A 25,655-nucleotide genomic window follows, 5' to 3' on the forward strand; every position below is an offset into this window, starting at 1 on the left:
TACAGCTCACATAGAAACTTCATCACAACGTCTGCCCCAGAAGAAAACATAAATCAAACCACCAACTTGGAAGGAGGACAAGTCTCACCTGCCACCTCATCGATGAGAATGATAAAATTGGAAAAGAAAAGTGACTATACAAGCAGGCAAAACCCTGGAGAGATTAGACAAAATAATACACGATATTGACCATCCTGGAAACAAAACAAACTTTTGCACACTAAATAAAAAATAATTCCCTTGCAATTAACAACAAAATGCAAACTCGCCTACCAGTTTAAAAAGTCAAGCCCAAACTTTTAATGTTCCCAGGATGCATCTCTCGCTGATGTACACTCCTGTTTACATAAAGTGGCACTCTTTATACAATTGGAGAATGTGCCACTTTATCTGAACACAAGTGTACAAAAAGGACAACAATCATGTCACCAAACAAGACAAAATCGAGAACCTGCCAGCACTGCGCCAAAACTCCCACCCATGGCTAAAGAAATAACTACCATACCCCTACCAAATAAATGAAAGAGGAAGAGATATCAACTAGTGCCACAAAGATTGCTGGATGGTGAGAGAAGACCCACCTCGTATGCAACCTGAGGAAGAAGTAACCAAAAAGGGCATTACAACAAGAAAAGGATGAATTAAAAATGCGATTACTGGTGAATAATTTAATAAAGATCCAACAGAAAAACACACACATATGTAGTTAGAGGTTGTGCACGGCAGATAGTCCACTTTAAAAAAAATATATTTTTATGGACCAAAAATCCACTATCCAGTGGATAACAATATAATGGAAGAAAAGCAAATTCTGTTGCAAGTAAATATAAAACTCATCACCATCAGTTTTCTATACCACTCTCTTCAGTATCTCATGATCACACTGCAAATTAACAACTTTCACACGCACACACACATACACATATGTTAGAAAGTCTACTACAGTTTCACCAACAAGCACACAATGATGCACTTCTATGCATAATAGTTCAAATTGGCCTTCTTCTTTGCTTGCACTTCGAGAATAGCATCCATGAAATCTTCATGGGTTACAGCAGCAGCTCCTCTCCTGAGAGCAATCATACCCTGCAATGTAAAAACAAAAATTTAATTTGTGTTTCATGGAAAGAAAAACAACGTAGTAAATTATTATACTGAGCATCTTGGGAAAATAAATAGAACTTTTTAAAGACCAGCTTCATGGATATGTGATTTCCTCATTTCAGTATAATAAACATTTAATAGTAACAAATCACTAGAGAGGCATGTATATTTTGTTTTTGCCAAACACGAAATGTAAAATTAATGCACTGTAATGTTCATTTTACAGGTTTCTGAAAGGTATAAGGTTTATTTTCCCATCATGTTTTGTCAAGAAATGATACGAAATGAACTGCAAAATGTGAAATAAACCCTTAAACATGAAATTTATAGTTTATTTACCGATGTGACACTTTCTGAAGTGTGAATTATCTGCAAGCAAATTGATCAATTCTGCTGTTAATATTTCAGAAGCAAAAGTGGACTCCATTACACAGGAATAAACCGAATGCTCTGATAACTACATAAATTTACTATTAGAAGGGAAATGTTTATTTTGTGTAATAAGTGTAGTTTTGAAACTAAATTCGGGGTTAAATTTACCATTTTAACACTGACATACCACTTTATACACTGCATTTAATCCCGAAAACTGCTAAGTTTGTACCAAAATCTAGATCCTTTATTCACCATAAACATGTAGCTCTACAAATCTCACAATAATTTGAAAAGAGCTCTCAGTGTTGTTTTCTTTGTTCTTATGCAATCCAAATTATATTTTGTAAATATTTTATTAGAAGAGCATGGTGAAAATCTTTAGCTTCTGTTTAGCTCTCCTTATTCTTGCAAGCAATCAATTTCAAAATCCAGTGCCTTCATCCTTTGTAGGTTATAGTATCTGGGATGGAACTGATGTCACATTATAGCATTGTTTACACACAGTTGTCAGATTTGTGGTTTTTACTGTTTTGTGGTGTGGTGTGTGGGGAGGTTGGAGGCTGTGCAATATTGCTCACTGCAGTGTGGTTCTTGCCTATACAGAAACGGGCAGGGTGTTTTGTGGCTTGCTTCCTTGCTTGGGATATTTCAGAGTGCAGGGTGCTTGGTGGGAAGTACTTGTCCAGTGTCCAAGTTTAGTGCCCATTTCTCCTGGATCCCGGACAGGAAGAAGAAAATCACACAAGCCACAAATCTCTTCACATCCAACCAAATAGGAACAAACCACAAGGCACTGAACAGCATGGCACAACAGAGGACATATCCCAGCACTCCACCTCTCCCCCCCCAGCACTACCAAATAGCAAAAAGCAGATATCCTGTACACAAAGCAGTGGATTGTCAAAATTGATTGGTCACAAAAATAAGAACAATAATGCTGACACATGAAATTTTAACCATAATGTGTTAACATCTCTGCTATTTTTCATTTTAATATTTTATTCACATTTCATAAGTGTAAAACATATCAGGTGACAACCTTTAGATGAAATGTACACCTATGTTCCACCCAGTATTTGCAACAATTGGCTAATAGGGAATAACTAGCACTGGCTAACTGAGAGTAGATACACAATTAAAAGTAGAATTCAAAATTAAGTAATTCAATCTATCGCATATTGAATCTGTGACCCCCGTAGCTGGAGGTGACCTAAATATCATTAAGTATCAGCTGATATCAAACCCTATTGGCTCAGCCCAAATTAAAACACATCTTTTCCTGGTCACAAACACTGGACAGATGTTCTCAATATCAACCAGTGTAATTCTGGTAAAGCCTGATGAAAGTGATATTAGGTCTCCAAAGCTTGGATGCATTTCAAGAACTCACCTAGCTGATTATTCTGAAAATATCTCTTTAATACTCCCATGTTCACCCAATTGTGTCTTTACTGAAGGCAACAGCCTTTAAACTTACCGCTTCAACACAAACAGCCTTGCACTGAGCACCATTGAAGTCATCTGTAGACCGTGAGAGTTCCTCGAAATTCACATCTGGGTTTATGTTCATCTTTCTCGAGTGGATCTGCATGATTCTTGCTCTGGCTTCTTCATTAGGATGAGGAAATTCTATTTTCCTGTCCAATCTACCAGAACGAAGGAGAGCAGGATCCAGGATATCTACCCTGTTAGTTGCTGCTATCACCTGGAAAATGATGACAACTTCAGTTTATGGTGCTGTGTGTTTTTCACTAGCATTACCTCAAGGGCAGGGGTTTTCAAACTTTTTGATGTTGTGGCTCCCCTCCGCTGCCACAATCTGCATGCACCTCTCCTCAATAAATATAGTAGATAAATACATAGGACCACAGAAAAACAACACAAAATCACTTCAAGTGTTCCTTTACTGTTGATACACATATAAGTAATAAAAATATGAGTATAGTGTGTGTGATTGATGAAGGTGGCTTACAACTTTTTAATGTTTATTAGCTGGTGTCAATTCATTCAGCCATTCGCTATTCATGAGAATAAAGGATAAATACAGACAGTAAGAAATGACAGATAACAGATGTTAAAAACAGGCCTACAGATACAGCAATGTTTGGATATCTTCATTTAATTGTAGGTCTGTTTCTTCTAACAACTTGCTCAATGTACAAAACACCAATGCTTTCATCTTTAATCTTTCCCTTACAAAGCAGCATCTTCCTTTTGAAGGTGACACCTTGTCTCATAGGTAGGTAGGTAGGGGTGTGGGAGGGGGGGAAGGGCACGAGCGCTTGTACACGAACGTTTTTGTAGAAACAGATCCACTATGACTATGTAGGTGTAATCTTCCATGGAACTCATTTCTCTCCCTACCTATTTCTCTACTACCAATGCAATTTTTCAAGGAATGTACCAAAGAGTGGGTTGATTATGCTACAAGTCAACCACCATCTCAACATCTATTTACCCAAATTAACTGCATGCAGCCTAGTATAAATACAAATAAGAAGCATGTTTCTACAAATCCTGAATGTGCAGTGTTGCTAATTTCACAAAACAAATATTACAAATTTGTTTTTCAGTGTGGAATTACGACTAGAATAATGAACACATCATTATCAGTTCCCGGGAATCGCATAAAATTCCATGTGCTGTAATTTGCATGGTGAATGTGTACTCTTATCAAGCCCTTCACTACTATTATAAACATCACGTCTGGGCCATGATGGTTTTGGTACAGTATAACATTTTTCGAACCATCTTCAAAAACAAATTAAATTATTTGTGATTTAGAAAAAAACTGTTCTGGTTTGAAGATAAAGTGTTGAGATGAACTTTGCATCTTACCTTAATATCAGTATTGGAACTGAATCCATCCAGCTGATTCAATAGCTCTAACATTGTTCTCTGTACTTCTCTGTCTCCAGCTTTCTCTGAATCAAACCGTTTAGTACCTGAAATGGCAATTGAACATTAATAATCATATTTATTTCAAGTACAGTGTGCAAATTAGTTTCTAAAAGTGAGAAAACCCAGTTCCTAACTAATTCACTTAATGTACGAGGGGGTACCAAAAAAAAAACAACTGAATAGCACTGCGCTGGGCGGAGCTTCCGTAGTACGAATTTTTCCCGCTAGGCAAGCGTCGAGCAACTCATTGTGAGTTCAGTGCACCCAGTGGCTTCGCTGGGAAAGGTTGTCTCTGGTCACGGTGATTTTTTTGTAAAAGCAGTTTCGCTCGCACCTCGTTTTTTGTGATGGCTGATGTAAGAGAACAGCGTGTGGCTGTGAAGTTTTGTCCCTGCTCGAGAAAAATGCTGCAGAAACTGTTGTGATGTTGAACACAGCTTATAAGGACAGCGCTGTGGGGAAAACTCAAGTGTACGAGTGGTTTTCTCGCTTCAAAAAAGGTGACACGTCGATTGATGACAAACCTCGTTCTGGACGTCCGTCAACTTCCAGAACGGACGAAAATGTCAACAAAAGTCATGAACTTGTGCTCAAAGAAGATGGGCCATTGAGGAGCTGGGGACATTATCTGGACTATCTTGGAGCTCGGTTCAGGAAATTGTAACGGAAGATTTGGGAATGAGAAGGGTCGATGCGAAATTTGTGCCTCGAAATCTGAGTGACCAGCAAAAAGTGTGTCGAATGGAAACATGCCGTGCTTTGAAAGAAGAGCCAGACTTTTTTTTTTTTTTTTTTTCCAAGGTCATTACTGGTGACGAGACATGTTGCTATTCTTAAGACCCCGAAACCAAACACCAATCAAGCCAGTGGAAGACGCCCATCACCTCGCCCTAAAAAAGCTCATCAAGTGAAATCAAACATCAAGACGATGCTCACTTGTTTTTTGGATGTGAGGGGGATGGTGCATTCAGAGTTCCTTCCACCACATCAATCAAGCTTTCTATTTAGAGGTTCTGAAAACATTGCATAACAGTGTGCGACAAAAAAGGCCTGATTTGTGGCAGACGGGGGACTGATGTTTCCACCACAACAATGCACTTGCGCACACAGCCATCTCAGAGCGCAAGTTTTTGGCAAAAAACAGCATGACTCAGCCCTTACTCACCTGACCTTGCTTCATGTGACTTTTTTTGTTTCCCCAAATGAAGAGGGATATGAAGGGACAGCGATTTGACGACATAGAAGAGGTGAAGAAAAAACGAGGAAGGAGCTGTCAGCAATCCCAACAGACAAGTTTAAAAATGTTTCCAAGAATGGAATCACAGATTGGACAAATGTATTAAGTGTCATGGAGAGTACTTTGAAGGTGATAAGTTTGGTGATTAGTTTGTTTACACCCTCGTACAAGTATTTTTAATAAACTGTTTGGCAATGACATGGTGTAGCCCAGTGGCTGAGGTGGAAAAAAGTTAGCTGGGGGGATGTTTGGTTGAGCCTTGGGTTAGCTGGGGAGATGCTCCTATGGTTTAATACTGAGATAATGAGACAGCTGGGAGAATGCTTGGCGAAAATTTTGCTAGCTAAGAGGGATACCATCCGCAATGTATTTTTTTTATTAAAAAATACATTGTTTTTCTGCCACTCTGAAAATTAAACAAAATAAAAATTACTACTTACATATATCTACAAAAATTTCCCTCAGGTCAGAAATCAACAAACTACCTATGTCACGGAGTGGAGCTACTTTCCACATTTGAAAATACATGGCAAGCTACCAAGGGTAGTTTGATTTTTTTTAAATCATTTCTTGGTTCAGAAAAACATTAAGATCTAATGAAATTATTTTTCTGAATACACAGACAGAAGGGGCATTAAAAAATTATGTCCAATAAATTTCTACTGGCAAGATCTTTGCCTTTAGAAAATTATAGACCTTCAGAAATATTAGTTTCTAATGTTATTAACAAATCACTTTACCTCGATTATTGTATCTCATGGTCAAACAGGTTGATCATGTTAATTTATGTACCACTTTATTTATCTTGATAGCTCTAGTACACACCGAGATACAGATATGACACATGAATATGACCAGTGTAGTGTCCTATTTTCTGATCTGATGGCATAGCCCGTCCTGCGGTATGCAATCGCTTTGCCGATTGAACTACGGGCTATATTTGTACTTTGTCTCATGTGCGTGTTCATTCAAGCCTCTTTGTTGAAATTCCGACCGCTAGGTGACTCATGTGCTATTTTTATCTCACATCTGCGACCGTTTGTTGTAGGTTGCGTTGTTTAGAATGGCGTCGTTAGATCCAGACCGCATAGAGGAAATTCTGCATGAGGATTCCGCCTCAGAGTTCGAAGTTAGTGACGATTTTGATGATGCAGATGAATTTGGAAATTTGGAAGGTAGGTTATATTCGTAATAATTCATTGTTGACAATATAAACAGTGTTGCAAACTCTAGTATTTTATGAATGAACGAAGAGGTAATTTTTTTGGGTCTATTCATCTTGCTTCTTGCTTGATTCTCCTACATGCACTGATGTATTTTTAGTTTTTCCATTTATTATTTTGTATAGTGTATGTAAAATGAAAATTTATTTGATTTATTTATTTGTTTAATTTTTACAGATGACGCAGAATCAACTGATACATTGTCTGGTCCTGTCCTGCAGCCAAATTCAAGTATACCAGAGAGGCCATTCCAGTTGAGGGATATCGAGTGGTCCAATATTCGTTTAGAAGGTCACCCACAAAGACCTGTTTTTCAAGAGGATGCAAGAGTGACTGTTCCTGTAGATTGCAACAGTTCTCCAATGGATTGTTTCTCAATTTTCTTTGATGAAAATATGGTGAAGTACATCAAGACAGAAACGAACAGGTATGCTAATAGTAGTATTTCAAAACTCAAGAGAACTAATAAATTGAAGAAAAACAGTTTGTGGTGGAAATGGAAGTCTGTGGTTATCAATTAAATTTACAAATTTTTTGCTATAATATTATATATGTGTGTGCTGCATAAAAGTAACATCAAGAAATACTGAAGCCAAAGGGCTTTTCTTCATTCAACATTTGCTGCTAAAGTTATGTCCAGGGATAGATTTCGCTCTATTCTGGCTATATTACACCTAAATAACAATGATTATTATATTCCGTAGAAAGAGCCAAACCATGATCCATTGTTCAAATTGAGGCCGTATGTTGATTTTCTGTCACAAACTTTCAAAGGCTCACTTTCTCCTACAGAAAATCCGACCATTGATGAAGGTATTTGTCCATTTAGGGGTAGAATACGATTTCGGGTCTACATGAAAAGCACAAACCGGAAAAATATGGAATGAAAATGTATACTCTGACTGAGTCTCACTCTGGTAACGTATTGGGGTTCGAAACTTACACTGGCAAAGAAGACTTGAATAATTCAATAATTGCACTCTTTGACTGCCTTCTTGCTCCTTACTATGGCAAGGGTCACACAGTATACATGGATAGGTATTATTCAAGTCCATTAGTGCATTCATATCTTTGGAAAAAGGAGACTCTTGCTGTGGGAACAATACAAGGAAACAGAAAACATTTGTCCAAAAAAACTGAAGGAAATTAAGCTAAAAAAGGGAGAAATGAGTTTCTATCACAGTAATGAACTCATGTCCTGCCAATGGAGGGACACTCGCGATGTATTGATACTTAGCACAAAACATGGAACTACTGTTTCAGAAGTGTCGGTAAAATGTAAGGGAGGTCAAGAGCAGAAAATAAAGCCAGATGCTGTATTGGATTATAATCCGAATAAGACTGGAGTTGATCGGAATGATCAACTTGTGAGCTACTATCCTTTCAAATGAAAATCATTGAAATGGTGGAAAAATATGTTTTTTCATTTGTTCATTAGGTCAGTGGTGAATGCGTATGTAATTTGTAAGAAAGTAAACAGGGAAAATCATAATATGTCTCTGGAAGAGTTCATCATCCAAGTAGGGGAAGTGCTACTGATCACAGCGGGTGAAGATATTCAAGGTCAAACATCAATGTTTCGAACTTTTTCATACAAAAGCTAATTACCTGTAATTTGTAATTATTTTTTTGTTATGTGCACATAAGAAGTATTTCTATGCAAGATTCAAAAGATGTATTGATAGTTTATGTAGTTTTTGCATTGTTAATTATTGAAATTTCCAGATTATGAACTTAAATATCTCTATATTAACATTTGTTACAATGTTGTACCTTTTTTCCCCACAAAACATTGCTGAAAAAAATATTCAAAAATGTCTGAAAATGAAAAGAAAATATAACAAATTTTTGTTCACTGAAAAGAGGAAGTTTTGTAGATTTAAGAAATGTGTGGTAAATAAAAACAAATTAAAAATATATTTTCTATGATTTTTTGAAAAACAACCAAAAACCGCAGAGGTAAAAATGCTGTATTATGAGGCCAGACCCAAATGTGTTAATCTGTCCAATTCCTACTATATACTTACTTTAAACATTGAAAGATTAACATCAAAATATGAAAAGAGTTGCCGTTCAAATATAAAAATCCTTTGTTTTACACCTTACTGATGTAAGATATGTAAAAAGTTTATAATTTTGATAATATCCAGTGAGTGTCAGACAGCACTTAGCAGGTCTATCAGAATACAAAAAAAAAATTATTGGTCAGTGTAAGGGGAATAAATTCTAAACAATACTTTCTGATAATGATACCACTATAAGTCAATATAGACATATACTTCAGAAAACCCTTTTTTTTTCATTTATTAATTATATATTTTTGGTTATGTATTGGTAAACCGTTTCCCTTTTTAAGTTGCTGATTATCCCACATGAGCAAAAAGACTTCAAATTTCAAATTAAAATTTTCTAATACTTTGTATTGTGTTTGTAGACTTTTTTAAAATTCTTTAATCTTGTCTTCCACTGCCAGCAAGAACATATTCTTTCTAACATGATAGAAGACACTTTACTGGAAAAACTATTAAACAGTTGTAAAACTACATTATTTTATTATTTCAACACTAGTCTCCTGGCAATTTCTTAACATTTTCTCATAACAAACTTCAGCTTTGCTTTAAACACAGCACTGGAATATGTAAAAAGAAAAATATTTACTGATGTTGAATTAATAAATCTTGCTTGCAGTTTGCATTATATGTAACTTCATAGATCTAACAAGCAACATGAATAATTCAGCAGACTCACAGAACATTCACTTACCAATAGCATCCAATTCGTCAATAAAAATGATGGCTGGGGCCTTTTCTTTTGCCAACGCAAATGCATCCCTTACCAGCTTGGCACCATCTCCAATGAACATTTGCACTAACTGTGGCCCAGCTAACTTCAGAAAAGTTGACTTAGTCTGTGCTGCACATGCACGGGCCAAAAGAGTTTTTCCTGAAAAATAAAAAGGAATTTGAATTAAATCAATATTCCAAATCTAATTTTATCAAGAAATACAACTAGTGTACAAATTACATTTCCGGTTGCTTTCCTGCTTCTTCAGGCTAACCGCAACAATCAGGATGAATACATGCAACTGATGAAGGGATACAGATATTAACGAGATATGCTCACACTCACAAAGCTGAATTCTTAAGAATATGACTATTATTATTTTAAATACCCCATTATCTTACATATGCATAAACACACATTGGATCTTCTTTGAAAAATCTTTACATTGGCATTTTGTGCAGTTTTAGGGCATCTAACCAACGACACATGAAAATTCCCAAACTGTAAAAACTAGGAACGCTATACCTACAAGCTTCAATTGCCAATTGGCCACCATCATCAGGTTAATGATCTGTATCTCTATTTTAACTTGTGAATGCAGTTCACATTTAAAATTAACACACAATATGGAAACTTCTTTAATTGTTTTTGAAAAGTAGTTTACCCAACTTGAAATACGACATATTATATTCTAATATTCTAGCACTTGATCACATTATACAAAATCTTATATTTGTATTTATGCCAGTTTTATAGCCAAACCATGTTTTATCAGTACATAGTATAACACAAAACATATTACTATATTTACTTGATCACAATAGTTTGTTATAATATTTTTATTTGCATTTTTGTTATTTTACACTGCTTTTATTTCTGACACTTTTCATTGATTGCAACAATGAGGATGAGCGTTGATTGGATGAAGTTGATGAAGCAATACTCTTGGACCTGAGATGCTGATAGTTAACAAGGATGGATGGACACACACAATTTGTGCATAAAGGTATTTTTCTTCTCGGTTTTGCTACAATGCCATGGAACAGACAGGATGGCAATTTGATGTAAATTATGTTGCTTTAAATTAGCATTTTGTAGATCTTGAAATTTAGAAATGTACCAATATTTTCACTGACATTCAATCAATGATATGATTGTTCCAAATATGTGCTTATTTAGTATATTTTACACGTAAAATATTTCTGAATTTAAAATGTATGTTTATTTTTTTAACTTAAGGCAAGCAACATAACTACACTAACAGAGCATTGCAAGTGTTAGATAGGCCCACATTATGACTTGGGTGCCGTGGAAAAATCTTGAAACACTGAGGGTTCTGTGAAACAAATAAGTTTGGGAACCCCTGGCTTAAGCCCAGATCACATTGTTGTAGAAATTGAGGCAACATGCTCCCAACACTCATGGAGGAAAGGTAATGTAGAAGGTGCTTGTTGTTTGTTTCCTCTAAGCTGCACCAAGTAAGACAATTGTTGAATGTTTTTTTTAGGGAAAATACAGTCATAAAAAATATTTGGTATCTTGTCAATAAAGGAACCAAGCAAATTTTTTTTTAAAAGGGAAAACAGGGAATGTAGGCTGAAAAACTAGTCAATAAAGGGACAAGAAAGGAAAATTATTTAAAAAAGAGAATGTGGGGTGAAAAAGGGAAAAAAAGGAAATCAAAACCATGTAATCTTGTTGGTGAAAGATAATTATCAACACTGTTATTATTTATTATATGATGCATGTTGAAAAATAAAAATAGGAATTCCCTTTAAAATCCGGTCTGTATTCGTCATTGTCATAAATTTATCATATTTTGTGCTACTATTTTGTAGTCTATTAGTCCACCAAAATTTGTCTTTATATATCTGAGATACTTATAGTTAACATGGACAAGGAGACACATGGGTATGTCCAGTGTGTAAGGGCACTTTTTTTTTCAGCTTTTCTTATCAGTAGCCTAAAAAGTTAGAAGTCAGAAAGCTAAAAAAAATCATACTAGTGCTGTGTTGCAATAATGCACATGTGAAAGTAATCTCCTTATAAATTCAGTAAATAAATCAGCCTCTATTCTTAGTTCCATATATGACTAGACACACAGCATGTGATTTTATACTTTTAAAATTGACCATTTTTTTTTGTTCATTTTGCTTTTCTGCCAACACAAGAATGGGAGGCAATTAAATTTTGTTAAAAAGGTACATAAAAAACAAAATACCAGGATGCATTACATAAATAGCAATTACTAGAAGCACATAAGCTTACCGGACAACAAATTAGTTACCCCTGCACAAAAGCAAGGTGCTTTCCTGATGCCCCTACAGTTGGCGTTGCATGGTGCATTGTGTCTGGATTTTTGCTGTGACTATAGCAGTAACGTTAAGTGTGGAAGACATTGTCAAGTACGGGAATAGTTTGTCAAGATGGGCAAAGCCAGGGATGTGACGGAGTGGCAAAAAGGGACTATCGTGTTTGGGCATGACCATGGTCACACAGTGAGTGAAGTTGCCGGATTTGTTGGGGTATCGATGCGAACTGTCCAACGTGTGTACAAGGAATGGTGTACCATTGGTTGCAATGAAACACGGCGTGAGAACTGTGGTCGGAAAAATATTCTAACCCAGAGGGACCGGAGAAGAGTGTCACGTCTTGTGAATGACAATGGGTTTCAAAGCAGACAGGAATTGTTGCAGTCAGTGAATGAAATCCTCCCATCCATCCATCCCAATCAATTTCCGAACGAACATTGTGATGAGAACTTCATGCCATGGACATATGGAGTCTGGTACCTTGAAAGAGGCCTTTGCTCACAACTTGGACAGTGGCAGATTGGAGGCGTGTAATGTGGTCTGATAAATCACGATTTTGCCTCTTTTCAAATGATGCTAGGTGTCGAGTGCACCGACGGTCAAATGAGGCATGTCATCCGCAGTGTGTGGAGAGTGTCGTTCATGCAGGGGGTGGTTCTGTGATGTTTTGGCATGTTTTTCTTACTATGAACTGGACCCACTCATTCAGGTGACCATGAAAATGAACCAGTATGTTTATTTGAACATTCTCGGTGATCAGGTGCTTCCCTTTTGCTTCTAAAATATTTGCAGCAGGATTAATCAATTTTCCGTGAATTGAATAACTCACAGGATAATACAAACTTCAGAAAATGTCGTGTCGGTAAATAAACTCTAAATATTGTTATTTCACATTTCGTGTTGTCGTCGAAAACAAAATAAGCATGCCTCTAGCAATTAGTGCACAACATACATACCTGTGCCTGGAGGACCATATAACAATACACCCTTTGGTGGCTGGATACCAAGATTTTCAAACCTTTCTTTGTGAGTCATGGGTAACACAACAGCTTCTATAAGCTATATGGGTGAAAACAAGAAAGCAAAAATTAGATACAATCTATACATTAACACATTGTAGCAATAAATATAAATTCACATGATCTATAAATCAGTGGATTTAAAATTCGTTATTACAATTAAGTGAAACTTCAAATTCAAGTTAATTTTGACAAGTCCAATTTTTGGAATGACACTAGACGTGCATACGTGATCAACTAGCAATACTAAGAAATGTAAGTTTATTTTGAAGAAAAAATATGGCTCTTCCCCTGCATACACACACACACAAAACAACTACTATTCATCCTATTTCTTTCATTATACTAGTGTAAAGAACATGAATGGAATTCTCTTTATTTAAAAATAAAAATTAAAAGCTATCCAACGTGCATTGTAGCATGCCATTACTGAAGGATGGGGAATAGGGCCCCACACATTCTCGACCTTGGCCATGGTGGACATGATCTGATCAGAACCAAGCACCAACTGTCTATACCCACCACCCCCACCCACCCAATAATTAAGAGGCTGGGTGAACCACAGAGCCATCCTATGCAGGGACATTGTAGGGAAAATTCCCACCTGAGACCTCTCATCCCAGGATTCAAACCAGGTCTCTCATATAGCAATGAGACACCTTACTAACTGGAGGAGACAGTGACTCCCATGTTCGTATGTAGCAAGCAGGATTGCAATTCGAAAATCTAGACGCGATCCTTGAAGAATCTTCATACACTTACCTCTTGAATCTGCTTGTCTAAGCCACCTATATCAGAATACTGTTCAGTGGGTCTTTCGTCAACTTCCATTGCCTTCACTCGTGCATCATATTCAGGTGGGAGGGTTTCAAGAATAAGGTAAGAGTCCTTGTTCACTCCAACCAGATCTCCAGGCTTCAGCTTCTCTGGATCCACCAATCCAATGACAGGAAGGAAATAGGTCTGTTCAAAAATTCAAAGGAGTTTTAACTTAATATAACTGTTAACATGACAATTAAAAAAAAAAAAAACTAGAAGTAAATAAGACAAAGTCACAACATGTACCCTTGTTTTGTTGGTGGGACTACAAAGCAGGCAAAAGTATATGTTGTTGCCCTGTCTTGGTTGTTTTTATGATATTGGAGACATGTAGCATGAAATATCACCTTTTTTAAAATGAGAAATTGTTTTGAAGACATAATATATTAGGTTGGTGAAAAAATTATTGCAGTTTTTAATCATCAGCTTGAAAGTAGTACATCTCAGCTTAGAATAAAATACAGTATATTAATTGAATCGATTGTGTTTGTTTTTATGCACGGAAAACCTAATTGGAACTGGAGCTACATCTTATTAAAGTGGGATCTGAACTGTTATGTGCCTCCACTGGGTACTGAAGATTACCTTGTTTACCAAGCAATAATGTTACCATTTATTTATTAATTGAAGCAAGAACCATAAGAATCTATGTACTTTTGCCAGCAAGAAACAAGCCTGTTTATTCCAGTGGTATAGAATTGAACTGCTGCTTGGTTATCGAAAACCTTCTTTCACAAAACTGTTGAAATGCTTGAAAGAGTAGTAGACAGTTGGAGATACGTATGGCATGTAAGCTGGAGAGGTAGAGTTTCACAGTTCACTTTCAACAGGGTCATTTCCAAGACATTTGGTCATGAATTATCATGGAGAAGTATTGGACCTTTCCAAATGACCAGTGGAGGAATTAAATGTTGCAGTAATTGTTGCATTTTGTCAAATTTTTGGGCAATACTTTTCTGCTGTGATGGTTCCACTAAGGATCAAGAAGTGGTAGATGACTCCACTTGCAGACCACTAAACAGTGACCATAAGCTTCTTTTGATAGATCTTTGGTTTTGGGAAGTATTTTTCGGTGCTTCACTTCAGTCCAGCCATTGAGCAGTATACCCTGTTGTCATACATTTTTGTCATGTCACAATATGATCAGGAAATTGATAATTTTTGTTGCACAAAGAAAGCACAGAGCAGATTTTGTTAAGTTTGCGCAACATTTTTTAACATGCTTTTCTTATATTCCAGTTTGATGCAAAAGTGGAACAACTGTTGAGTGGTCAACAGTTTTGCATGGAATAGCTTCAATAATAGCCCTCGACTGGTCGTTGTCAATTGCAGAAGGACTCCCATAATCATCCTCACCTTCTCTCATCTCAAGGATGAAATTTTTGGTACTTAATGCTGAACTGTTCATTGGCGGTCCCTGCATAAATGCTCACTTGATATTGTGAGCACTCTATGTTGCATTACATCCCACTTTCAATTCATACAATAAAATTTATCAAATTTGCTTTCTTGCATCTTCCATTTGCCAGCCTCAAAATAAAAGGTAATTACAAAAGGAACACAATAGTATATAATACCAAAAAAACAATTACACTGGGGAACAGTGAAATTGCGGCACAGTGTTTGAGAGCTAATTTAGGGTGATTTCATGCTGCTGAATAATGATATAATAATATATTTCCTGAATTGGCTCTAATTTATGAAATAAATGCAACTAAACCAAAATGGCGGAAACATAAGACATACATATAAATGAACTTCCAACAACAATTTAATATTTCTTTTTGTGATTACAATCATTATTATAAAAATAAATTTATATAGGCCTATGATCATAATAATTAAGAAAATATGTACACAATGAAGTAACAAACTATGTGAAACGTTTTCTATACGATTTCCTGCTGTATTGCTTTTTAGGACAATCCCTCTGTAAGCTCCAACAGTAGTCGGCCATCATGTGGTGATCCCACCGTCCCTGGTACCTTTCTTCCATTATCCTTATATCCTGATGGAACCTTTCTCCCTGTTCTTCACTAAAATCACCAAGGTTCTCAGGGAATCTGTCAATGTGGCTATGTAGAAAATGTATCTTCACACTCATATTAGCTCCCAATTTCTCAAAATTTTTCAACATATTTCCAACTATATCGTGGTAGTTTTCTGCTCTGTGATTCCCCAAAAAGTTTTTGATGACTGACACAAAACTCAGCCAAGCCTCAGATTCAATGTAAGACATGTAAGTTGTAAAATTGGCATAATTTATAAGTGTACGAATTTGTGGTCCGTCAAAGATTCCTGCCTTCAATTTTTCAATACTTAGTCCTGGAAAAGTGTGGCATATATATTTGAAACAATCACCACTTGTATCTAAGGCCTTGACAAACTGTTTAGTCAACCCAAGTTTAATATGCAGTGGCCGAAGGATGATTTTGTCCCTATCTATCAGCAGTATGAAAAATATTAGCTTTTCCCACTGTAATATTTTCCCTTGGGGGCCAAACTTTTATCGTCCAATGCTTTTCTCTAGCATGACTATCTCACAAACATAGGAAACAGCGATGTTTTGTGTACCCACTTTGCTGTTCTAGTAAAAAATTCACCATCTTCAAATCCACACACACGAGCAAGTTATGTTCAGCATATTCAATTTTTTCTAAAACAATTTTTATGTTTTGGTATTCTTCCTTAAGCTTTGTTGAGTGTCCGATAGGAACTGAAGGATGTTTATTACCATTGTGTAGTACAAAAAAATTTCAAACTTCTTTTAGAACTGTCCAGAAATAAACGCCAATCCTCTGGACGATATGTTGATAGACCTAACAGCAGCAAAGCTCAGGAATATTGTTACAATACACAAGATCATTGTCTTCGCTAAAGTAAGGAAGAATATTGTGTTCTCTTGTTATATATGATGTTGCGGTAACACCAGGCTGAAGACAATGTTTTTCTCTTAGTCGCGATGCTAGAATCTCAAATGATTTTTTTGAGAAATTTAAAATCACTTTCATTTTTATTGTCACTAGCACTTTCATCTGATATCTCAACGTCATCGTCGATATTTTGCGAAAAGGTACATACTGGTAAAGGTAAATTTTCACTGTGCAGTATTGGCGGCTTTGCTGACTCTACATTAGGGTACACCCAATTACGCTTTTTGAATCTATTCATGCCTTTAACTTATTTGTATATTGTTGCTAGGCAACTTAAGAATCATTACTAGGCTATATATCTCTTAATGTTGAATTTTGTAGTATAACTAAGCGAAATGCGTTTAATGTGAATACATTGGAAATATGAGTTCCTCACATAGTAAGTGTTTCAATAACCCAAATGTTTTTTGCTATATATGTGGAATATATTGTCTACCATCACAGAGAAGAAATATCACGGATGTAGTGAGAGATTTGTATCAGACTTATTTTGCCAAAAATCTGGGACAACAATAAAAAATGGGTCCCACATATAGTTTGGAATCACTTCGTTATTGGGGCCAAGGCAGACGAAAGGGACTCAAATTTGGAGTGCCCGTGACATGGAGTGAACCAAAAAATCATGTTAATGATTGTTATTTTTGTGCTGTGAAAATAAATAAGTTTCTTAATGGGAATTTCAGCCCATTATCAAATTTTGATATTACCGACAAAAGCGTGGAGTAACTTTACCTCCTACATTTTCCACGGTGTGTTTATTTTTATAACTGGAGTCAATTCAACTGAACCAATCATACAATTGGCAATCACAGATGTTTTCTGTGGTGAAACTGTTATTAAACTTTATGCCACAAAATAAAATCTTTTTTTTTGTTCCCCAGTGTTATTTTTGCACCAACTTAATACATATACAAAAAGAAATGAGCTTGGTGGGATGTAAACTGCTATAATATGCCCCAGCCAGGAATCACACACACAGTGATAGTTAAAATCAAGAAATTTAGTACTTCGATGTATGGAATATGAGGAGACATTAATTATTAATTTCTATAAAGTTTAGACATTCTTATGTAATAATTACTTCGATTTAATTTAAGAATTAAAGCAAACACTAATTCTGTTTTTTATAAAATTAACATTTTTTAAGATGGAATTTATGCTTGTAACAAGTAAAAAAAGTACTGAATTTTGTACATGCTTGTATTGTTGAGCTTTCTGCTTTACAATTGAAGAATGGAATGCTGTTGCCAAACTGAGCATCCCAAGAATTGCCAAATTCTGTGCATTTTGCTCTCCAAGTTCAGGCTGCCAAATTGTAACCTGGTCAAAATATCACACCACAAATGACAAATTCTCCCTTCCCTCACAATAAAGAGGACTGAAAATTAACAACAGGGTGCAGCTTTTTTTATGAGCTTGACAAGAATGTCTCCACTAAGCATGTTCCTAATTGACACACCTTTTAGTGGAAAATTGTGCCCGGGAATTTCCAGGTCAGTGGGAAGCACTGGCACAACCACAGCGGGTGCCCCCTTCCCCCAACCGTGGATGGAAATGAGTTCTGGGGGGGGGGGGCAAACATTGACGACCAAGTGTACCTGCAGGGAGCAATTACCCACAACTTCAAATTTTATGCAAATAAAAATAAGTTTTCGTAAAATTTCCTTGCTCGGAATCCCTGCTTTTCTTGGTCTTATCAAGTTCAGATCCGTACCTAGACGGCGGCGGGAGTCGGCCCTGGATGCCAAAACGATCTAAGTGAAAATAAGTTGTAAAATTCATTGATTGATTTGTGGTTTTAAGTCCACTTTACGCACAGAAAGGCTAATTGGGACTGAATCTACAGTTTAAAGTGGGATCCGAACCACATGTGCCTCCACCGGGTATCAAACCCGAGACCCCTTGATCACAAGGCGACAATGTTACCACTACACCATCGGGGAGGCACAAAAGTTGTAAAAGAGAGAATGCATTGGCGTCCTGTGAAATTATTTGCACCCTATTAAATCAATCAATCAAATCAAATTGGATCCAAAAATGTTCTTGCTCGCTTCACTCGCAATATATCATTGTTCTTTGTAATGCATTATAAATTACCAGACAGAGAAATAAAACTTGTGTTAATTGATTTTGTTTTAAATGCATGAACAATTGCTTTGAGGAAAGGGAGCATGCACATTTGAGAGACAATTTATGTAATTTTTGCTGTTGTTTTTTTATGAGATGGATGAATTGGTTGTGTAAAGTATTTAAATAATATATGTTGCATATACATGTATTAAAGAAACTTTGAATACGTACACAAGTGTCCACGTCGTTGCATGTTGCATAACATGAAACATATATAGTGCATGAAAGTTATACATGTTAATGTAAAAAAATAATTATATTTGGAATGCATTTATCAAGTATTTTATGTCTTTCAAAAATAGTTTGTGAGCTTGTTTTCCATTATTAATGTGAAATTGAAAGTGTTGAAAAAATAATTCAAATCGTTTGTTCGAACACAAATGCTTCAGCACAAATTTCGACCCCCTTTTGCATAATTTATGAGGGTAATAACGTCTTTGATACTGCTACTAATAGTAATAATAATAATGTTGGTTCCAGGTTCGAATCCTGGCTTGGGCATGTATGTTTGTGTGTGTCCATTCATCAATTTCATCATATCATCACGCATCTCCATCTTCGAAAATTAGTGCAAAAATGGTGCAATAAGCAAAGTAAAATAAAGCAAATCAATAATAACAATAACGTTATTAGCATTATTATTATTATTGGTACGTTTATCCTGGTACTTGACCCCCCCCATACAAAAATTCATGGTTGCGCATCTGGTGGAAAGCCTACTTTTGTATCAGCAGATAAATGAAAATGTGTAATTCCTAACATTATAAATCGTACCTGTCGGGTTGATGTTTTAATCACAGCACATTTTCCTTTCCTTTGTGAATCCAAATCTACTACAGCTCCATCTTCTTCCCCAGTATCTTGGGGATCAACATCCAACAGCTGAAAATATAAAGTACACAATGAGAACATAAGAATCTATAATTCCCAAAATCTTCAATAGTTGCAATGTAACGTAATATCACCTTTTTGATAACTAAATTACTTCAATTGTGTTGCATTGCTTTATAATTCTGAATTGGGAATAACTAATCAATCAAAACTAGACATCTTACTGGTTATTTTACTTTTTCGCAAACCAGCAGTTTTGGAGATAAGCGAGTGGTTAATGATACGGTTTCACAAGCCAGAGGTTGTGTGTTCAAGTCTGTATGTGGAAATTTGTTATATTTTTCCTAGTGGACAATGTGAGTGAAAAAGTAACTTTAACCCTCCTTTGGTATATGTGTGAGCGTGGTGCTCAGCTTGGGATATAATTATAAGTTTTTCAGGCCCAGATAATGATATCGCCTTCTGGTCTTGTGTAGCTGTATTTTGGAATGTCTATGACCAGATGACGCCAGTTATAAGTTGTGGCACTGTTCTCTGTCTGCGCAGACATGTCATTTTCATGGCAGTCTGTGTTTTGTAAGCCCCGCACTCACATGTATACCAACCTCATAACCATTTTTTCACGCATATTTTATTTCTGTGTGCACTGAATTCGGGTTGTATCACTGCTTTCTGTTTTTATTCTCCAGCAATTATTTCATTTGACTTAATTCACTTATTACTGTCATAATTTCTGGCTAAATGAACTTTGAAACCTGATTTTCGTTACGAATGCACAAAGGATGTTCTGAGTATTGCTTGTTGAACTGAGTGATGACAAAAATAGAAGACCTAGGCAGCGTGTTTGATTCTCAAGGCACAGATGATCCTGTTGTTGAGGAGTTATTGAAAAGCTAAAATGATAGCAACACTCAAACTCCTTGTGAAGATGAGCCTATTTTTAAGTGTTCTTCCACTCAATGTTTTGGGCAGGGTAAAACTACGAAGTAGAATACACATCTTCTCCCGTCGATACGTAATAAAGTATTGAATTTATTACTAAGGCTGTGCAGGTTAGTTAACATTAAAAGCAAATTCCAAATAAAATTATAAAAATTGTTCTTTTCAGTGTTAAATTGTCTCTCACATTAGGTAATCAGTAATATTGCAATAACGGATTATCATTTTATTATTAATGTAATAAATAAAGATAAATTTTAACATGTAATTTATATATGCTAGGCAATATATGTATATTTATAAACTATTTTTAATGTGATAAATGTAAAACAATATTCGAAAAAATGCCAAAAAGACAAGAAATGCATGAGCGTGCCACACTCACACGTATACCAACTGTGTTACTCTGAAACATATACACCAACGGAGGGTTAAAAAATAATAATAATGTACCAAGCTTCTTTTATGTATAAAGATTCTTGAAAAGCCAGGATATAAATTACTTAAAACATAAATATATTTTCGGGAAAGAATTTAAACTTATCATATAGCGTGACTATTCCTTGTTGGAATATCTTCCTATGTTTATGAAGGAGAAACATGGGAGTTCTTGTTTGTTTTTAAACTAATTAATCCACTATCTCGCTTTCTAATTTACTACTATTTTCAGGATTTTAAGTTATATCGCTATTGTAAAGTATACATACGGGTGTGTTTGGGAATTAGGAAGTATAATCATTTCCTGTAATTCTTTCACAATGAAAAACACAAGAGCATGACTCAACAAAATACCTTCTCAGAATGTTCCAGAAAAGTGGATAAAATCGTTTGCGTTCACCAAGATATGCCAATACAAAATGTTCCTGAGTTCTGTCTTCACAATCACTCGTTAATTTGAAGTACTTCTTGGTTCACTTGCATGATTCTGGTAGAAACAAGTTAATCGATATAATTCATTTTTACTATTAAAAAAGCTATACGAAGAAGAAATTCCAAAACTACACTGCAAATGTGCTCACAGAGTACATTCATTTCTTCCTCTATTTTTTCTTTTTTGTGTTTAGATTTTTAAACACTAAGAAAGCTTTTTGATGGAGGAATTAGGTGAATAATAATGTTAACACTGAATAAGATACTAACTTCAAGGTTTAACTCTAGTTACATTAAAGAAAACTTGTGCTTTATAATGTCCACTATGTACCCAGAAATGGAAGAAAATTAAGATTATTATCTGGCCTCCACCATTCCCATCACACATTTTTTCATTGATAATAGGACAATGTTTTCATTATTTGTACACAATTATGTAAAACAATCCTCTTCTTTTTTTTAAAAAAAAAAATTAGTGTAGCAGATATTGTTGGATAGGTTGGTAAGATATGAGGTAACTTCACTTACATACCTCAATAACATTGGAGACCAAGTACGGTAAAGTTTTGTTCACTTTTATTTTTTCATTATTCTCCTTAATTTTCTCATTTTGTGCCTGAAGTTCATGAGATATCCTCATGACTTCACTCTTCATAATTTTGATTTCATTGTCGAGCAATCGTGTTCTGCTGACAATTTCATCAGTTGACATTCGAAGTACTTCCTCTGCTAAAGCCTCCTACAATGAGAAAAATATCACCTTTCAGAATATTATACTATAAAAGAATGACACAGATTTAGTAAATAAGGAAACAATTCACCCTTGCTAACAGGGCATCTGATCATACCCAAGATCCTAAAAACAATTATAATTGTTGTTTGTCATAACTGCATCACATAACATTAATGCAGAGGAAGATTTTGTCTTCACATCCAAAAGAAAATTGCAATCAAAGGCTTAAAATAAAATGCATGAGTAAACAAATGGTAAAACCCGAAGGCATGTGCATACACAGCATGGCACATGGAGTTTGGGAAAAATTAGGAGTATTTGAAGACTGTTTGTTACACTTTAGTTTCACCTTTATACATAGTCTTGAACATGTGAAAACATGGCTTGTAATCTGCATATTTGAAATTATATTGCATTCCAGTGAGGAAAGCATCACTTTGATGTTATCGTCTGTCACATCACGGTAACGGTAGAATTTGGAAATCATTGTCACACGAAATTTGAACCTTCCTTAAAGTAATGAGAACTGTTTGGACTCGAAAAAGTTATTTATGTTGAAATTACCTTACGCACTTCTCATGGACAAAATATTCTCTGCCGACAAGCGACAGTAAATATCGTAGAAGCATGGGAATGAATGTAGAAGTAAATCAGAACCTTAGAATAATGCATTTAGGGACTTTATGTTAATGCTAAGGGAACCTAACCTAACCACGAAAGCATATATTGAACAAAATTTTAAGTAATCGCTAAAACTCCGCAGTGTGTGTTAACAGACATACATCGAAATCGAACCATGTAACAATTGCATTCGTAGCATGATGAAATTGCAATAAAACAAAAGGAACTTGGGCCGAAGCTTCTGCTACATGACTAGAGCTTCAGGTCACATAAAAGCACGCAAAAGCAGAGGAGTTTATTGCCCAAAAAGGCAAATAACACTCCTACAAAGCAAAATTTACATCATGTATGCCTTTTCCATTGTTTTTCTGTTTCCTCCTCAAGTTACTTAACTTTGATAACATAAATAAATCGAAACTGAAAAAATGCATGATACATTGAACAAAAATAAATAAATGTTATTGTATTTAAATATTAAAGGCCACTACTCTAAAACTATTTTTTAAAAAGCTAATCACGACAAATATAATGGATGGTGATTAGACTAAACAAAGCATGACAGAATATGCATATCCTGCAAGAAGACATACAATCACACAACTTTGAGCGTTCTCATGTCAGATGCCATTATAGCAGACTACAATTACCAACAATTCCAAAAATCCATCATTTTCATCAGCACTACGTGTGGTGGGCTGTGATGGATCCACCACTGAAATCACGAATATGTGGAATAATAATGAGTAATGGTTCCAATTGTTTTATGATATTTTCAAATTGTCCTAACAGAAAGAATAATTATTGAAGAATTTTGGCAATCATTGTTGCAAGAAATGTGAACATTCCTTAAAGTAATGAGCACCATTTGGATTTCGAAAAGAAGTTATTCCTGTTGGAAAAAAAAAATAGAAAAATTAACTTTCGCAAGAATGCTGGATGACTAGAGCTGCATGAGCTGTTCCATGGACAACGCATTATAGAAGCATAGTTAAATCTCATAAACTAGTGGGAATGAATGTAGAAGTAAATTGGAACCTTTCTGAAACTAATCAGCACAGTTTTCGGCATGTGGCGGAGGGTTGTATTTTCAGAATGACTTGTGGGATGGGATAATTTGCAACTTCTTATTTCTATGATGGTACAGACAGGGGAGGATACTATTCTGTGGAAAAGGACAACAAAAACTTTTGACATAAAACCAACTTATCTTTTGGACTTTCAAATTAACTTCGACCCGCAATTCAGCCTGCACTTGAGATAAAGAGGTAAGTTACCTTTTGAAGTTTAATTTCAGCCTTATTTCTTTGGTACCTAAATGTGTTGGTGCGAAAAATAGTATTGGGGGCAGGTGGCTCCAGCTAGTTTCTAACATACCTTCAAAAGGGACTCTATATAGAAAGGTGAGGCCGTTGTAGCGGTAGGTTAATTACCCCAGGAGCGGAGCCCGGAATCGGTGGGAAATTTCAACACAGCAACCACCTCGCAACTTCAAATGGTTGTACAGTCGTAAATACTTATTTCCGCGCTCCAGAATTTTATTATTCACAATTAGTAGCATTGGTACTTGTTTACTATCCTTCGGACAGATTTCGTACATAGCCCCACGAACCATTTCCGGTAAGGTTAGGTTAGGTATAGGTTACAATAGTTAAAAATTGGTTTCGAAAAAAATATTCGTAGCCCCACACACCATTCTCGCATAGCCCCACGAACCATTGACGCATAGCCCCACAGGTGTCCGAAGGATAGTAAACATTTACCGTAGCATCTTTATTAAAAGAAAAAAAATCACCTGTGAAATCGAGGGTGTAAGATTTCGACATGGACCCTGATAAACCAGTGTCAAGGAATAACATAATAAGTAATCGTTAAAACTTTGCAGTATGTGTTAACAGACATAAATCGAAATATGTAAAAAATGCATACGTAGCCTGATGAAATCACAATAAAACAAAAGGAACTTGAGCCCAATAATGACTTCAAGAGCATATACGTAAAAGTGCACAAACACAATGTTAAATTACTTGCCTGTCAAATCCATATAGTTGGTGAATTGATATTAAATTGTTGTAAAAAATAAATACATAGTGTCCTAGATCAATTTCAAGAAGATGCACATTAGTTATTGTTGTTGTTAAGTTTTCAAAAGGCTAATTTACAAGAAAATGTGAATATTTCTTCCACTCTACATTTCTCATTTTTAATACTTTCCAAAATTCTTTATCTATTCAGTATGATTTTCAGAGATAAATGTATTCAGGTGTTGTTTCTTAAGGGCAGCAAACAAACCATATAGTATCAGTTCATTTAAATATTATTTCTTACTCTTCACAAATTCCTCTCTCGTACTGAATTTTCACATTGATCGAATCTTTGTTTTATTAGAAGCTGTCAGTTAATGACACATGCATGCACACACACACACTTAGTTATTTGCCAATTTTTTGGAACTTTTTACTATAAAGGATGGGAGTTTCTAAGGCCAAAATGAGGATGGTTAAATTCCGAACTAATCATTGTACACTGTATTTTTTAACATGTTTATAATTAATTCTAAATGTTCTTCAAAATAGTTCATGTGGAACTGACTATGACACACTCCAATTTGCCTATTCATTGTTTCCCCATAGAGAGACAAGATGAAACATGAATGCGTATCTTTTTAAAATTAAATTTACATTTTTATATTGCATAAATAAAACGTCAAAATTATGAAATGTTAGGTTTTCGGTTCTAGAAAATACATTGGTAACACTTTACCTCCCCATCTTCCCAGATTGACTTATCTTCCAAAGTACCGGCTGCCATTTTGCAAGAAATAATC

General features: G+C 35.5%; 1 protein-coding gene across 1 annotated transcript; it reads right to left on the reverse strand.

Moving 5' to 3' along the window:
* Positions 1 to 649: 649 nt before the first annotated feature.
* Positions 650 to 25,655, reverse strand: Rpt5 (26S proteasome regulatory subunit Rpt5). The gene is made up of 9 exons (XM_083131776.1): positions 25,592 to 25,655; positions 22,010 to 22,216; positions 19,612 to 19,719; positions 13,718 to 13,918; positions 12,893 to 12,995; positions 9,604 to 9,783; positions 4,318 to 4,424; positions 2,957 to 3,184; positions 650 to 1,086 (listed from the first exon to the last, which is right to left on the reverse strand). The coding sequence occupies exons 1-9, from the start codon at positions 25,637 to 25,639 to the stop codon at positions 976 to 978; spliced, it is 1,293 nt and encodes a 430-aa protein (XP_082987902.1). The 5' UTR covers positions 25,640 to 25,655; the 3' UTR covers positions 650 to 975.

Source organism: Lepisma saccharinum, chromosome 11 (genome assembly GCF_977018435.1).
Source record: "Lepisma saccharinum chromosome 11, izLepSacc3.1, whole genome shotgun sequence".
NCBI classification, from domain to species: domain Eukaryota; kingdom Metazoa; phylum Arthropoda; class Insecta; order Zygentoma; family Lepismatidae; genus Lepisma; species Lepisma saccharinum.

Bases quoted from the DNA above. Each gene is read 5' to 3' on its own strand.
- Rpt5 (XM_083131776.1), bottom strand. From the start codon at position 25,639: ATGGCAGCCGGTACTTTGGAAGATAAGTCAATCTGGGAAGATGGGGAG. The intron at 19,720-22,009 runs GTATGTAAGTGA...TTATATTTTCAG, and splicing joins TGGTCTCCAATGTTATTGAG to CTGTTGGATGTTGATCCCCA. The intron at 12,996-13,717 runs GTAAGTGTATGA...TCACCCATATAG, and splicing joins TAGACAAGCAGATTCAAGAG to CTTATAGAAGCTGTTGTGTT.